At 36.5% G+C, this 16,491-nt stretch overlaps 1 protein-coding gene across 1 annotated transcript in view; it reads right to left on the reverse strand.

Annotated features, from left to right (window-relative positions):
* Positions 1-3,112: 3,112 nt before the first annotated feature.
* ITSN1 (intersectin 1) overlaps positions 3,113-16,491 on the reverse strand; it is a 256,471-nt gene continuing 243,092 nt past the window's right edge. The window contains exons 37-40 of the mRNA XM_051984917.1: positions 10,242-10,324; positions 9,808-9,891; positions 7,979-8,152; positions 3,113-3,933 (exon numbers count right to left, since the gene is read on the reverse strand). Of these exons, the coding sequence (XP_051840877.1) occupies positions 3,785-3,933; positions 7,979-8,152; positions 9,808-9,891; positions 10,242-10,324 (490 nt within the window). The 3' untranslated portion in view covers positions 3,113-3,784. The remainder of the gene's footprint in view (positions 3,934-7,978; positions 8,153-9,807; positions 9,892-10,241; positions 10,325-16,491) is intronic.

The following is a 16,491-nucleotide window of genomic DNA, read 5'->3' on the forward strand; positions in this document are numbered from 1 at the left end:
AACTGTGTACTGTGACTTTATATGGGGTAGTGAAATTACAATTTATTATCAGTAAATATTTGATTTGTATACCTATTTTATATACCTATATATCTAGGGTCATGTAAAAATTTCTCAGGTGAAAAAGAATCATGAGGGGAGAAATTTAAGAAGCTTTGGGTAGAGTTCTAGTAGAGGTAGAAATAGTTTTATCAAGGACTATATGGCAAATGTCATTTGAAGCTGGATGGGGATTTGCTTTTCTTTCTCCTTGGAGCATGAATGTGACTACGTACTAAGGACTCAAATCTCTCATCATCCAACTCACAGTTCTTATGGTGAAAATAAAGACAAACACCTCACACTAAACCTATATAGTTTTTTGGTCCATAGTACAATAAGTCATAACTTTGGGAATGGAGAGAAGTAGAATGAAACCCCATTTCCTCTACCTCTCAGAATGCAGAACTCTTTTTGGATAGGAAGTTAGTCTGCTTATTGAACTTGACAGGGGAGGAAAAAATGTTTTGTTTTTTTGGTTTTGGGGTTGTTGTTTCTTTTTTTCTTTAAAGAACTAAGGTATAGCAATGAAAAAAAAATCTAATCCTTGTGGATCTGAGAGGTTTAATTAATCTTTTGGGAATGTTTAGGAATTTGTAGCATTTCAATAATGCCATGCTTATTCTTGAAGGTCTAAACAAACAAAAAAAGCTGTAATTCAATTAAACAGGCATTTAATAAGCACCTACTACATGCTGGGGACTTTATATTAGGTGCTGGTGATATAAAGATAAAAATAAGAACAAAATCACTTGTTAAATTCAAAGTTAGTTTGTTCCAAAGTGAAAAGGATGTAGATTTCCTAAATGGAGGGAAATCTAGCAATTTGTGAACAGCAACCCAATCTTGGAATGGTTTTCATCTAAGTCAGTCTTAACAACTGAGACATTCGTTCATGGCACTCATTACACATAGTACAGATTGGGGGGGAGGGGGAATCACTACATATATGAGCAGGAAGGAAGAAAGTGGATAACCTGAGGACGTTTCATCTCAAAAAACATGAAATTAGGAGACCACAGTAGAAGAAAAATCTGAAGAAATGAGAAGTGAACTTTAGGGTTTCCCCTAATCACCTACATTCACCTATAATTCCATCACTTGTAAAAAGAACAAAGTCTGGAGTTGCTCTCCACAGATGGGTGCAGACAAGTTCTTAACATCGTCCTTATCCATCTATAAAATACAGTCAGGGAAGTTATTCTGGTAAACAACACCAACGATACCAACATCTAGACTTTAGGTAACACTTAGCATCCAGAAGATATTTACTATAGATACTTGTCTGGGGAGGAAGGGGGGGGGGAGGTTAAGGACTATATTTTGTTTTTCATTTTATTCTGATTCTGCTATCAGAAACTGCAGTGGGTAATTCAGCACATCCAAAAGAGACACAAGATGCTTCCACTGGAAACATATCAACATTCAACAGTTAGCTCATTTAAGATAATGGGGAAAAACAGGAACATAAAAAGTTGAACACAGTGGGTCAACACAACTGCACGAGAATCATTTTAATGATGCTTTGACCTATCACAACACCATGGATTTCAGGATTTTGGAGTTTAATAAAATGTAGTAATATAGAAAGTAGGATCATAAGTCTCCAGATGGTACAGACATTATGGGTCATTTATTCCAAATCCCTCATTTTACAGATAAGGAAATTGAGACCCAGGGAATTTTGAGTGACTTGCCTGTGGTTACACAGGTAGTAAGTGTCGAAGGTGAAATTTGAGCCAGGTCCTCTGATAAGTACAAAAGCATGAGTTTCATAAGCCTATTTATAGATTTGATTTCAAACAATTCTTCAACAATATTGAAAAAATATAAACTAAAGATACTTTAAACTATGTTTTCTGTCAGTAAATGATCAACACATGCATGCCTGAAGTGAAACTGGGTCTAACCTTGCTCCGTTGAATGTTTCTAACTAAAGATTGTATCTCAGGTTCAAAAAATACTTATGTCTTTTGTTTCTGATACAAAATTCTACACTAGCTTTAATAAATAAATAATAAAATGTTTCTTAAAAGTATGAAATGTAAACTTTGTTGTTCTTCCAACATAGTACAATTTTTTTAATTGTTTGAAACACAATAGTGCTCTGACAAGAAATCACACTACAATGTACAGAGTCTACATCATATCGTACCTATCACTTAAAATGTTTTCTCCACAATCCTAATATACATCTAGAAGACCCATACCAGAAAGAACACCATTGAATATAGGAAAGAGACAAGTCACTACCAGAGAAAACATGCAAGAACCATACAGCCTACAGAGATCAGGGTTTACACAAACTCTAACTAACCAACATGCGAACAAAAACATCCCACCCCTTTCAACGAGCAAACTGAGTTATTGCCTAAATACCAACTTATCCCTGGCATTTAAGCAAGAGAGCAGAGAACTCAACAGGATAATTCTTTAGCTCTACAACTTCGAAAACAGGCATTTACTCTTTATTCTGTGAACATATCACCTTCCAACACTGGGAGTTGGGTCTCTATACCAAGTGCAGGATGGTGAATCTCTATGGATCTCTTTTCCTCTTAACATGTGGAACAGGTATGCGCCTGTGATTCTTCTCATCCAAAAACAGGATGAGTTTTCTCCACTTTGTTCTACTCCATTCTTTCTCCTTGGCCATGTTTCTTTTTCAGACCTTAGGAAAGATGCCTGGCATTCAATACATGTTTCTTGGTTAGGATACCAAAAGAGCTGCTCCAATTTTTCATCACATTCAAAGTCAGACACATTCAAACACAAAACAAGCTTATGACTGGTCATCAGTAGATTGCCTTTGTCGTGAAATAAATGCTACAATATCTCTGGGTCAGTTTAGGTCGTTTTCCAGCACTGCTGGCCATTACAGTACAATCAGTGTTCACACAAGTAGGGTTTCAACAAACTTACTACAGTAGCTGGGAGTGGTTTTATTAAATTTATAATAAGACTTATTGAAAAGACCACTTCCAAACATGCTAAAAATCTCTCTCCCCGACTGCTTGACAGATGAATAATTTATTTTTAACCATTAATTGCTGTTACATCTATTCCCCTACAGCCAAGTATTAAGGATACAACAGCAGGATTCTTCAGCTCAACCAGCTCGTAAAGGCCCAATTCTGTGACACGTTCAGAAGACCATCCATATGCCAAATGATTCAACGTCAGCATTCCAAATAAGAAATGTGCAGACGTTATCCTGAAGGAAATGGAGATCTCATGCCCCTAGAATGTATCCACTTGCAATCCAGCTAAACTTGCTAAACCAGCGCTAAGGGACTGAAATCATTGTCAAAGAGCTTATGTGGGGGCTACAAGGAGGCAGATGTCAGAAGAATTACATAAAATCTTCAAAATTAGAGATGTTACATTACTGAATCAATTAATGCAGTAAAGAGAATGGATGTAGCCAACCACAGGACAGATCAGACTTTAGAACAGGAATCAGTTTTGGCTCTAGCTATAAGATTTCAGAAACCCTGGAAACTAGAGTGAAAGCCTACATGTGAAAACACAGATTTGCCTCACAGATTAGAATTGGTCATTTTGGGAAGAATTGTCAAAAGGTGATCTTGGGAGCTTAGGAAGCCCCTCACCCCTAATTTAATCCCATTGTTTTATAGATGAATAAATAGGAGTGGCTACTTAGAAAAATAATACCAAATTTCAGATAATTTCTGCAGGGCTCTGGTGCCAGAATGAGAAGAGTTATGGTGGGAATCCTGCCCCACTATGGTTCATCAAAGAGCTGCAGATCCAGCCGTACAACAATCTCCCCTGTTGGAACTTCATGTAGAAGGAGGCATTTGGTAACTGGCCCCTTTGAACCTTGATCTTTCTTAATGTCTGCCACACGGATTTCTGTCCGACCCAAAAAATCTAAAAGAAAAAAAGAAAAAAAATTGAGAGAACTTATCACTACTTTTCAATTTTAATAGGTGACAAAAAAAAAAAAAAAACTCCCTGATTTTACTTTCCTTAACATTTTAGAATTTCAAAAGGCTTTATTTTGTGCCTTCCTTTGAACAAAGAAGAAAGCTCCAGATTGGGAGCAAGGAGTCCTGAACTCTAGTCCTCCTTCCACCACTGACTAGCTATTCAATCTTGAGTCACTTAACTAATTCATGCCTTTCATAAAATGGATTTATTATCACTGCCCCTTGTTGTTGTTTTCCAGAGTCAATGGAAAAAAAAAAATGAGATAATGGATGATATAAAGGGGCTTTGAATGTGAGAAAGCCTATTCAAAAAAACAAGCATTTTTTAAAAAGGTCTAATCAATGCTGGGCATTGTGCTAGGTGATTTATAAATATTAAAATTATCTGATTTGATCCTCACAATAACTTTGTGAAGTAGGTTATTATTATTCCCATTTTACACTTAAGAAAATTGAGACAGATAGAGGTTAAATGACTTGCTAAGGATTAATAATATATAAGTGTCTGAGGCTACATTTTAACTCAGGTGTTCATGACTCCAGGTCCAGCTCTCTAAGTAATGGGCTACTTAGCTGCTTTCAAAATTCAGCTCAAAAGAGTCTTCACTATAAGAAATAACCCTTCAATTGGACAGGAAGGGATTATTTCTCCCCAGATGTAAATTATGGAGGCAAGTCTTTGCTATAAACATTAAACTAGAAAGGCATGTTTGTATGCCAATAAGAAATAACAAGATTATGCTTTTTTCATGGAGTCTTAGTTGAAACCTCCAGATCCACCAAACTGGATAAGAATCTGATAACCTTCACTCTAAGGAGTTTGTAAATATAAAAGAGAGTGAGTCTTTGACCATGATAATATCATAGTATTATCAAATAGGGAAATAATAGCTTCAAGGTCCAACAAGATGGCGGACTAGACATTCTTTCTGATCCTCATGACCTCTCAAAGCTTTCCAAAACAGAAATTATGTGCAAAAGATAAAGTAAAATCAACTATCTCCATCATAGAAACCCAAAAGAAAGTTTTTTTAAACTTCATGAATTGATGTTTACTCTCACCACCCATCATAATTCTGACAGCAAGATTGCTTTAGCCAACTGAGCTTGCAACAAAATCCAACCTCATACCTAGTAGTCCCCTCCCTCTCTCCAGTGCTATGGACGTTTGGGCTGCAGGTGCCCATTGGCAAGCCCTGTGACAGTACTTTGTGCTACAAAAAATTTCTGCAAGAGAGAGGAGGAATGGAGGGAAAAGGTCAGTACCCCTATCTGGTGAGTGTCCTCACACCCCCTTCACTCCTCCTCCCAGAGTCTTAGAGATCCAAATCCAAATGACAAACCACCCCTTGATGCAATGTCATTCCTATGAACTAGCACAGAGAACTGAAGAACAGAGGGAATGCGATTGGACACCATTGTAGGGCAGGAGGGGAGCTATATGGTATTCCACTGATCTTGAGCAAATAAACCCATCATCAAGCTAAGGCCAATTCTTTATCTAAAAATCACTTTTGATGGAGATTTAGGTTGTTAAACTGTGAGTTGCCCAGCATGGGAAAAAGCTAAAATGCTTTGAGAGATAGCCCCCTGAGAAGCCACTATCAAAAGGAGGGAATTGGAAAATGAGCAATTGAAAAAATAAGAAGGAAAAAAAAATTACCAAAGATATCAGAAAGAAGAAAAGTCAGAGACCTTAATCATAAGGATGTAAATCAACAGGGACAACAGTAACAGCAGAAGGGAATATGACCTTCATATGTAATGAAAGAGTTGAAGTGTCTATGAATAAATTCTACAAAACAAAGGAAAATGATTCAACATTTGATGAAACAGAGGACCCTCTGGAATTTGAGGAGAATGTAGAACCACAGCACACTGTTACTGCATGTTCGTTCTTTCTTTCTCTCTTTCTTAATTTCTTTCTTTCTTTCTCTCTTTCTTAGTTTCTTTCTTTCTTTCTCTCTTTCTTAATTTCTTTCTTTCTTTTTGCTGAAGTAAATTAGGGTTAAGTAACTTGCCCAGGGTCACAGAGCTAGGAAGTGTTAAGTGTCTGAGACCAAACTTGAACTCAGGTCTGGCGCTCTATCCACTGCACACCTACCTGTCCCTTACTGCGTAGAATTTATATTCTGCATGGGAAAAACAATAGGCAGAAGAAAAAATTTGAATGTATAATAATAAATCTCATCAAAGGAACAAAAGAAAGAATATAGTTGGGAAAGCAAATATATAAAGTAAAGGACATTCTCAAAGAAGAGAAGCAAAAAACAATATTATGAAAAGAAAATATGTTCTCTGACCAAAAAAAAAAAAAAATACTGATCTCAAAAACAGGATGTATAGAGACAATCTAAGGAGAAAAAAAAATCTGAACCATAATGCAAGAAATAATACTTTTCTGCCCAGGACTTCTGAATATAGAAAGGGGAAGGGAGGTGGTACAGGGGGAGAAAAGGGAGTGTGTGATGTGCTCAAGTCAAATTGAGGGCTAGCAATGAGGGAAGGTGACCCCCATGGTCTCTCAGGAAAAGAGCTTTTAGGGGAATGAGTGACAAGGAGAGGAGGACTAAAAGGAAAGAAAAAGAGGATGACTTTGTTTTGCTAGTGGGAGGGGATTCTACTGAAGAATGCTCCTAAGAATAAAGAGAGATATTCTATGAAGGAAGATGCAGACCTTATTTTGGATGTTATCAGGGAGATTTGAAAGACCACTTATACTACTTTGGAAGGAGAGTAATTAGGGGCACCTGGGAGAGTGGGAAGACAAGGAATAGATTTGAGGAAGAGATAGAGTCAGAAGAAGGAGAAGGAGAAAGAGAAGAAAAAGGAAGAAAAAAGGAGGAGAAAAATGAGGAAGAGAAGAAGGAGGGGGAGGAGAAGGAGAAGAAGAAGGAAAAAAAGGAGGAGAAAGAGAAGAAGAAAGAAAAAGGATGAAAAGGAGAAGGAGGAAAAGAAGGAGGAAGAGGAGGAGGAGTAGAAGGAGAAAGAGGAAGAGAAGAAGAAGGAGGAGAAGAAGGAGAAGGAAAAGAGGAGGGGAGGGGAGAAGGATGGGGTGAAGAGGAGGAGAAGAAATAGATTAGTTGCAGGTTACTTAATATTATGGGGCAGGAATTAACATTGTTCTGGGAGTAAGGCACCACAAAAGCTAGCATGAAGATCTAGAGTAGACAACAATGGAGGATATAAAATGAAAAGAATGATAAAAATCATCTCTGGAAAGAGGTGTCCAAAAAATGAAATAAAAAAAAATAAACAGGATTAGTTAAAGGGAAGGAGAGAAAGGGAGAATCTACTGGACTACCTGAGAAGGGGGAAAAGTAGGGGAAAATTAAATAAGCCTCCAAAAGTGTGGGGGGGAGGGGAATGAATTAATAATGACTTAAAGTCATTAAGTCTTCACAAGATGAAATGGCTCAATTGGCTTCCTTCGTGCAAACTAGTATGAATGGAAAAATATCTGCTACTTTGAAGTATAAAGAGGCTGGCACAATTCATATTTATCCTTTGTAATTCTTTTTACAGAAAGCATACAACTTCATAAGACTTCACTACCCAATCTCCTTGTCAAGACTTGAAGGAACGTACCAGTGCAATCCCATAAGCTTGTAAGCCATCTTGATTGACTGAGGTATTGAGATTCTAGATTGCTACCTAAAATTCCTCTTGCCAAATGCTCTACCACTATACCCCTGCTTCTAAAGTACAGTGGATATTCTTATATATTTAGTACTCAAGAAATATTGGTTGAATGGATGAATAAGTTAGTTGGATACCAGGTGGATCTTTTTTTCAAGAAGTTCCACATTAGGCAATTTCTTCTTTTGTGCTATCTTTACCTTTGGTCACCCCTTCTCTCGAAAATAAAATCCAAGATGCTTTAAGGTCTGAGTATTCTATGATGAAAGTACATTTTTTGGAAGTGGAAATAAGATGTCAAGGAAAGGAGGAGCTTAGAACCAATTTGAATACTGACTTATACTCACCATCAGGAGAGAACTGGTCCCTCTCAAACACAGTTATGCAGAGGACATCCTGCTCTAGATCCTTGATAAAGAACTGGCAGTTGGAATTCCATTTGGGGTTTAGAGTATCCTGTATTGTCTTCGTTATATGACATTGGGAGCCCATTGTCACCTCACAGTAGGGATTACTCTTACCTGGATTGAGTAAAATAAATGATGAGTTCTTTTCTGTCAATTTTATAGGTGAATACATTCATAGTTTTCCTTAATATTATTCCCCCACCCCTCAAACCTCACCCCCTGCTCCAATGTCATCTTAATAAACTAAATCAAATAAATAAACTAAAATAGCAACTCCCATTAAGTAACACTATTTCAGGAAGCAAATGAGAACTAAAAAGCTGATCCACTAAGTATGAATCTACTAATCTAGCCTTGCATGGTATGTTTCCACTGGGATGTCTCAACAGAAGCTTAAAGTCATTATCCCTCCAACTGAACTCACCAAAATAACCCTTCTTCAAGCTTACCAATTTCTGCTGAGAGCAACACATTCCTTCTAGTGATGCAGGTTCATGACCTTGGAGTCCCTTTGGACCCTTCCCTCTTATTTACACCCCAATTCTGGTCAGTCAACAAACATTAATTAAGAACTTATTAAGTGCCAGGGACTATGCCAAATTCTAGGGAAACAAGCACCAAGAAAGAAATAATACCTATACTTAAAGGCAAGTCCTATTGCTTCTACCTTGCATCTTTCTCCTCTTCACTCATATGGCCACTCCTCTATTTTTGATTCATCACCAGTCACTTAGAGTATGGTGATAACCTCTTAATGCATCCATTATTCCCATGTCCATCTATTCTTCACATATACCAAAATAATCTTCCTCAGGCTTAAGTCTTACAATGCCATTCACTTACCCTCTAAATATTCTGCCATTTCCTATCACTTTTAGCATAAACTATAAAATCTTTACCTTGGAATACAAGGTTTTTCTCACTTGGGAACCTATTTACCTTTCCAATCTATCCTATTTAATAATACTGTTCTTTCCAGCTCTTAGCTAAATAGAAGGATTTGCTCTTCCCTGAACTAAATATTCCCTCTCTCTTCTATGCATTTGTGTAAACAGTCCCTTAGGCTTAGAATGTTCTCCCTACTCACCTCTGCCTTTTAGTCAATCAATCAATCAATAAGCATTTGTTAAGCACAATACCAAGTGCTGGGGATACATAGAGATAGTCCCAGTTCTCAAGAACTCACTTCTAATGTTTACAACATGTAAACAATTATGTACAAACAACATTTGTACAAGATAAATAGAAAGTGATCAACAGAGGGAAGAGAATGGCATTGGAAAGATCAGGGAAGGCACCAGGCAGGAGATGGGATTTTAGATGAGATCTAATGGAAATCAGGGAAATTAGAAGAAAGACTATTTCTGGAATGGGGGACAGTCAGTGAAAATATTTCTTCAAAACCTCAGCTCAGGCAACACCTTCTATATCTTCTCTTTTCCTGATCCCCTCAACAGTTAAGAATTTTCTTCTTCTAATTATTTTGTGGCATATTTATCTACATACATAATGTGTCCCCTCACTAAAATGGAGCAGGTAGACAGGTAGAAATGAAATGTACTTTTAAACTATTCAACTACTTTTCTTCATAGTTTGACCTCTGTAATTACTTGGGACTATATACTTCCTGGAATGTTATTATCTTTTAGGTATCTTTCTTACCTATAGAATGGTGGACAGGATAAAAGTTTTGAACATTTCATGAGTGTTGGGAAGAAAATTCTGATATAGCAACTGCCAAAGAGAAGGAAAAACAAAAACATCCTTACCATGTGACCAACAGGGCTTTAATTCAATGCCTTCAACAATGTTCACCATCAATCTCCCAATACCTGTTGCTCTTTGGGAGCGAACTGTGATGGGGGAGAAAGCGTAAAAAAGGTGCTAAGTATTACAATTTAATATTTTAACATCCTACTTTCCCATAATTTCCACCTTTCTTTCCCTTCTTTATCCCATAAAGTAATAGTTTCCTATTTCCCACTAAAAAAGAATAATGAGTCATACTTTTTGTTTTCAGTATGAACTCTCTACTCTTTATCCCATACTCAATTCCCCCTCAGCATCCATCCCTTTTACTACCCTTCTCAATTTCTATTAGTATCTTTCAGCCCTAGGGATCATGATTTGAACCAGGATGAACACCCTGGAATTAAATCTAAAAAAAAAAAAAAGATTGCCTTTGAAATTATATGTCACTTACCTAAGTATGCCTTTTCCCTCTTCTTTTTCTCAGTTTCAATGTAGAATTCAGAAGCAGCTTTAATTTTCTGTACCCAGGCAGTTCTTAGAAAGGAGAGGAGAGAAAGTTGTGAAACAAGACTCAGTCTGAGGATCTCAGTGCCCAACACAGAGCTGGTATATGCCACAATAAGTATTTGTGGAATGAAATGAATGAAGTATATCTATTGTATGTGCACAGACAGCATCATTTAACAAGAATTTCATTAAGAAATTATACATATTGAAATCTGTACTAATCTAGGCAAAGATATGGAAATAGGAAGTGGAATGTCATGAATGAGGCATAGTGTGGTTGGCTTGTGCAATACCAAACTAAAGCCTGGGAAAAATCTTAATTTAGAAAGTTCAAGGTCACCCACCACCCTGGACCATTATCAGCTATGTTTACCTTTGTCTTGCCTCTGGACTTTGATGACTGGACAAGAGAGTGAAGCTGATGCCTTTGCCCAGCTCTGTCTCACTTAAATACAATTCATTCACAAATCAAGACACAATGTCATTGAGCCTCTTCAAGAACAAAGGACAAACAACAACATTGTGGAGTGTATGGAGAGGAGTAAGGTGTAAGCCTGGGAAGGTAGGATGGGACCAGATTGTGAAGAGATTTAAACGCCAAGCAAAGGGCTTTATATTTCATAGTGGAAGTAAAAGAAAAGTCACTGGAATTTATTAACTGGGGAATGGGGGTTGAAAAATCAGACCTTGGCTTAGAAAAATGGCTTTACAGCTCAGTAGAGGATGTATTTGAGCGGGGAGAGATATGAGGAAGCAAAGTCCAATTAGAAAGCTAAATCTAACAATCTAACAGACAACAATCTAAGAGAGAGGTGATGAAAGCATGAACAGTGGCTATATGAGTGGAGATAAGGGGACACTTGTGAGAGACGTAAAAGCAAAAATAACATGATTTGATAAAAGATAAAAGATTTGAAAAAAACTCAATATATAAAGTGAGTGAGAGAAATTGAACATGACATTAAGGTTGTGAGCCTGGATAACTTTTAGGATAGTGCTGCTCTCAACAATAATAAGGAAGTTTGAAAGAGAAGAGGATTTTTGTGGAAAGATACTGAGTTCTGTTTCAGATGTTAAAGTTGAGAATGCTTATGGGACAACTGGTTTGAGATATCTAAATTGGTGGTACAGAATTGAATTCAGGAGGGAGATTAGACATATATATATATATATATATATATATATATATATATATATATAGAGAGAGAGAGAGAGAGAGAGAGAGAGAGAGAGAGAGAGAGAGAGAGAGAGAGAGAAAGAGAGAGACAGGGAATAGACTCAGGATTTCACTGAGTGATGAAACTCCCACTACCAAATATAGTTGGCACAATGTCTGCAACTTACAATTTGGAAAAAATTACTTAGGACACTGAAAAGTTAAGCAATTTGCTCAGAATCACACAACCAGGATGGGCATGTCTTTAGGCAACAGGGGAAAGAGACAGTAGAATAGGAACAGTTGTAGGATGTGAGAGACACACAGAGAGAGAAAAGGAGATAGAGAGGTAGAGTGACAAAAAGACAAGAGACAGAGACAGAGAGAAATAGAGAAAGACAGAGGAGATGAGACAATAGGGGCAATCTTATAGAGAAGACTGGGAGAGATTGGATCAAAAATGTATCTAGAGGGATACAAGAAGAGTTCCCTCTCCATCTAAGACCAGAAAAAAGTAGGAAATAGTAAGAAAAGGAAGTCCAAGTAATATAAAATTAGGAAGAAGAGCCCCCTCTTCATCCAAGACCAGAAAAAAATAAGAAATGGTAAGAAAAGGAAGTCTAAGTGATGTAAAATAAGGAGTAAAAGAGAAAAAAGAACTCTTAGCCAGTGACTTAATTTTTTCTGTGAAGTATGAAGAGAGATCCTCAGGAGAGAGGGTGTGATCACATGAGAGGCTTGAAAAGAGATGAGAAGGTTTAGAAGAACTAGTGTGGAACTGTGAGAATCAATTAGGAAGGAATAGAATATTGCCTCATTACAGTAAAGGCACAATTGAGATTAGAGAACTTAAATTTGTAGAGGACCCAATCATCACTGTTTCATATTTGTTTCCAGTTCTGTTCAACAGCATGTGAACCCAAAAGACAGAGGCAGATAGTGTGTGCTTGTCAAGGACTGCTCTTTGGGAAATTGTGATCTGTCATAGAATGGGAGAAGAAGTGAAAGGTTTGAGAGTAGAGAATAATGAAGACTTGAATAGTTCTATAAGGAGTTAAGACAGAGAAGGGAAGGGACTGCAACTACTGCTCTGAGAAGGAACTGAGAATGGAGAGAGTAATGGAGAAGGGACAAAGCAAAAGAGTTGAGAATGAAGAATAGGATGAAGAATTGCGAAAGACGGAATGATAAAAGATTATGATTATATAAAGAAATTTCAGAGTTCATGAACAATGAAATAGAAATCTTGTGTTTATGGCAAGATCAAAGGTATAATAATTTGGGGGGTATAGTTGTGGTGGAATAGAGGAATAGATCATGAGAAATGAGTAGATCTTTTTTTTTTTTTAATTTCATAGCTTTTTATTTACAAGTTATATATATGGGTAATTTTACAACATTGACAATTGCCAAACCTTTTGTTCCAATTTTTCCCTTCCTTCCCCCCACCTGCTCCCCTAGATGGCAGGGTGACCAGTAGATGTTAAATATATTAGAGTATAAATTATATACACAATAAGTATACATGACCAAACCGTTATTTTGCTGTACAAAAAGAATTAGACTCTGAAACATTGTACAATTAACTTGTGAAGGAAATCCAAAATGCAGGCAGGCAAAAATATAGGGATTGGGAATTCAATGTAATGGTTCTTAGTCATCTCACAGAGTTTTTTCGCTGGACGTAACTGGAGTAGATCTTGAAAATTAAGAAATCAGGATATCTAAAAGAATATTAAAATGCATGTGAAAGTCTCCTGGGATGAAGGCAGGGGCTGGTGAAAGAAAGACCGGAAGCCAGATATTGAATTCTTTGAGTATTAAAGGAAAATGTTCTTGGGATAAAGGAGAATGATCATCAGGATCCAGGTTGGTTGAAAAATTTTAGATAGTTTGAAATCAAAGAAGCAGTTTCCAAATGATCATGGTAAGGGAAGAATGGAGGTAGGAAAAAAAGCAAATGGAATCTGTGAGTCAGAGAAGTATAAGAAAAAGAGGTGAGGGGGGCTGTGTCGTCAGCAGGAAGTCTGGTCTAAGTGAGAACCAGAGCACAAAGAGGGTGAGAAAGGAGGAGTTTTAAGATGAAAGACTAATTTTATATTTTTCTAAAATGCTTTATATTTAAATAAGACTTCAGGAGACTTCTTTACAAATGGAAAAGCATGGACACTGAGGAGTCAAACCTTCAAAGCAGCAAGTTAGAGTGGAGAGGATAGAACCTACATGGAAGTAAACCCCATGAGGATAGGAATTGTATATTCTGGCTTTTAAGAGCAAATAAAGCACCACTTATAATCATCTTAAAGCACAGATCCTGACACAGTACACATGCCAACTTTGAAAAAGGACTCTATAAATGGGTGAAATAACTGAGCATGAGAGAAAATGGTTATACTGAAAGTTTGCTAAAATATATTACATTCTTCTATCAGTGGGCTGATTTGTCCTCCAAACTTCTCAGACATATAATAGATAGGATTAGTTTTTTTTCCTTTTAAGTATGGATAATAAGTTTATTTTTTAAATAGAAAAATTAATAAATTTATTATTTAATTAATTAAAATAAATTAATAAATAATAAAGGATTTTAATATTTTTAAAATAAAATTTATTATTAAACTAATGCAAAGATAGTCTTCAACACTCACCCTTGCAAAAAAAACTTTTCTTCCTCTCTTCCCCTTACCCCTTCCTCTAGACAGCAAGTACTCTAATATATGTTAGACATACACAATTCTTCTATACATATTTCCACATTTACTGTGCTACACAAGAAAAATCAGACCAAAATGGAAAAAAAAAAAGACAAAGAAAACAAAAAGCAAGTAAACAATAACAAAAAAGCTGAAAATATTATGTTGTGGTCCACACTGAGTCCCCATAGTCCTCTCTCTGGATGCAAATGGCTTTCTCCATGACAAGTCTATTGGAATTGGCCTAAAAAACCTCACTGTTGCAAAGGGCCAAGTCCATCAGAATTGATCATCACATAATCTTGCTGTTACTGTGTACAACACTCTCTTGGTTCTGCTCACTTCACTTAGTATCAGTTCACATAAGTCTCTCCAGGCCTCTCTGAAATCATCCTGCCGATCATTTCTTATAGAACAATACTATTCCACTACATCGACATACCATAACTTATTCAACCATTCCCCAACTGATGGACATCCACTCAGTTTCTAGTTCCTTGCTACAAAAAGGGTTGCTACTGGCATTTTTGCACATGTGGGTCCTTTTCTCTTTTTTATGATCTCTTTGGGATACAGACCCCATAGAGACACTGCTGGATCAAAGGGGATGTACAGTTTGATAGCCCTTTGAGCATAGTTCCGAACTGCTCTCTGGAATGGTTGGATAACCAACAATGTATTAGTGTCCCAGTTTTCCCACATCCACTCCAACATTTATCATCATCTTTTCCTGTCATTTTAGCCAATTTAAAAGGTGTATAATGGTACCTCAGAATTGTCTTAATCTGCATTTCCCTGATCAATAGTAATTTAGAACATTTTTTTCATACAACTAGAAATAGTTTTAATTTTTTCATGTGAAAATTGTCCATATCCTTTGGCCTGATTTATAGGATCAATTTTCAATTGCCACATCCATACATCTTATCTATTTTATAAATTACTTATAGGTGTATTTTTAAGTTTGAAATTGAATTGCTTTGCTCTATCATCTAACTGGCACATGATGCAAACTAATGTCAATTTGGCTTTTTCTATTTTCCTATTTTGGCAATTCTGAGTGTAAGAACTTCCTCTATCTTCCCCTCCCTCCAATGAAATTGGAGTCCAGTGTCCTGGACACTGAAAATTGTGTAATCATGTAATTAGCATCAATTCTATTTCAGATATGAACTTAAGGGCAGATTCAACCTATAACACTCTCCTATCACTCAATGTTAATTTTAGTCTAAGTAAACTAAATTAAGAATATAAATCCTAATACATTCCCAAAAAGCAACTTTTAAAGACTTATTAGTTGATTTTGCTGCAAGATGCAACCACTCTGCTACCTTCTATCTACATACAGTAGAGACTCCAAGAAAGAGGGAAACTCCCAGCAGAGCCTTCTCTTGATTCTGTTTATTAATTTCACTGCTAACACCATTACCACCTTTCTATGATCAAAGACAGAGGATAACAGTATTTCAGATTTAGAAGTGGCATTAGAGAATATCTAGTTCAACTTGTACTTAAATAGGTATCACTTTGACAACATCCTTGGAAAATGACAGGTGTATAGTAGCACAGAGCATATAAATATGCTTTATGTTCTGCTTGAAGACCACCAATGATAGGGCACTCACTACTTGACAAGATCACTTATTTTCCTGTGCTTTAGTCTAAATTATTGGAAAAGTTTTTCCTTCTCTGTAACTTGACACCCATTTCTCCCCTTCTTCTGCCCAACAAGGCCCAAGGAGAATAAGCCTAATCTCTCTTATAGAATAGCCTTAAATACTTAAAGATATCAAAAGAAACTCTTTTTCAGGGAAAAAAACAACTGCGACCTCTTGTCAAAGACCCAAAAGTAAAAAAGCTTCATTACAATATTGTCCTTGAAGTCTATCCCATGGGGTTGCCTTACAGTAAGTCATCAATATACTTCAGTAAATAAGCCCACTCGTATGGCGCAAAAGAATAGAAAGAATTCTATTATGTGGAACAGAACAGAGTAAGGTCCCAAAAGTGTTCTTTATTGAAGTGTTTTCCACTCTGTCTTCATATTGGGTATTGTGTGACTACCAGATTAAATTGTGAGAATTTAACAAGTGGATTTAGTTTATTCACATGTTAAATAATAATAATGATGATGATGATGATAAAAATAAAATGACCTAAAAAGATAGCTATATAAAAGTATCTAAAACCTGCATTTGTAAGATTCCATGAAAAGTTTATATGAAGGCACATGGAATATGGAATGTGGAAACTCAACTTCTCTCTTCTTGCTCTCTTTCCTTAGGAAATTAAAAATATTGATTTCATTCAATGACATTAGGTATACATCTGTCTTAAGGCTCTAC

This window comes from Antechinus flavipes, chromosome 3 (assembly GCF_016432865.1).
Source record: "Antechinus flavipes isolate AdamAnt ecotype Samford, QLD, Australia chromosome 3, AdamAnt_v2, whole genome shotgun sequence".
NCBI lineage: Eukaryota > Metazoa > Chordata > Mammalia > Dasyuromorphia > Dasyuridae > Antechinus > Antechinus flavipes.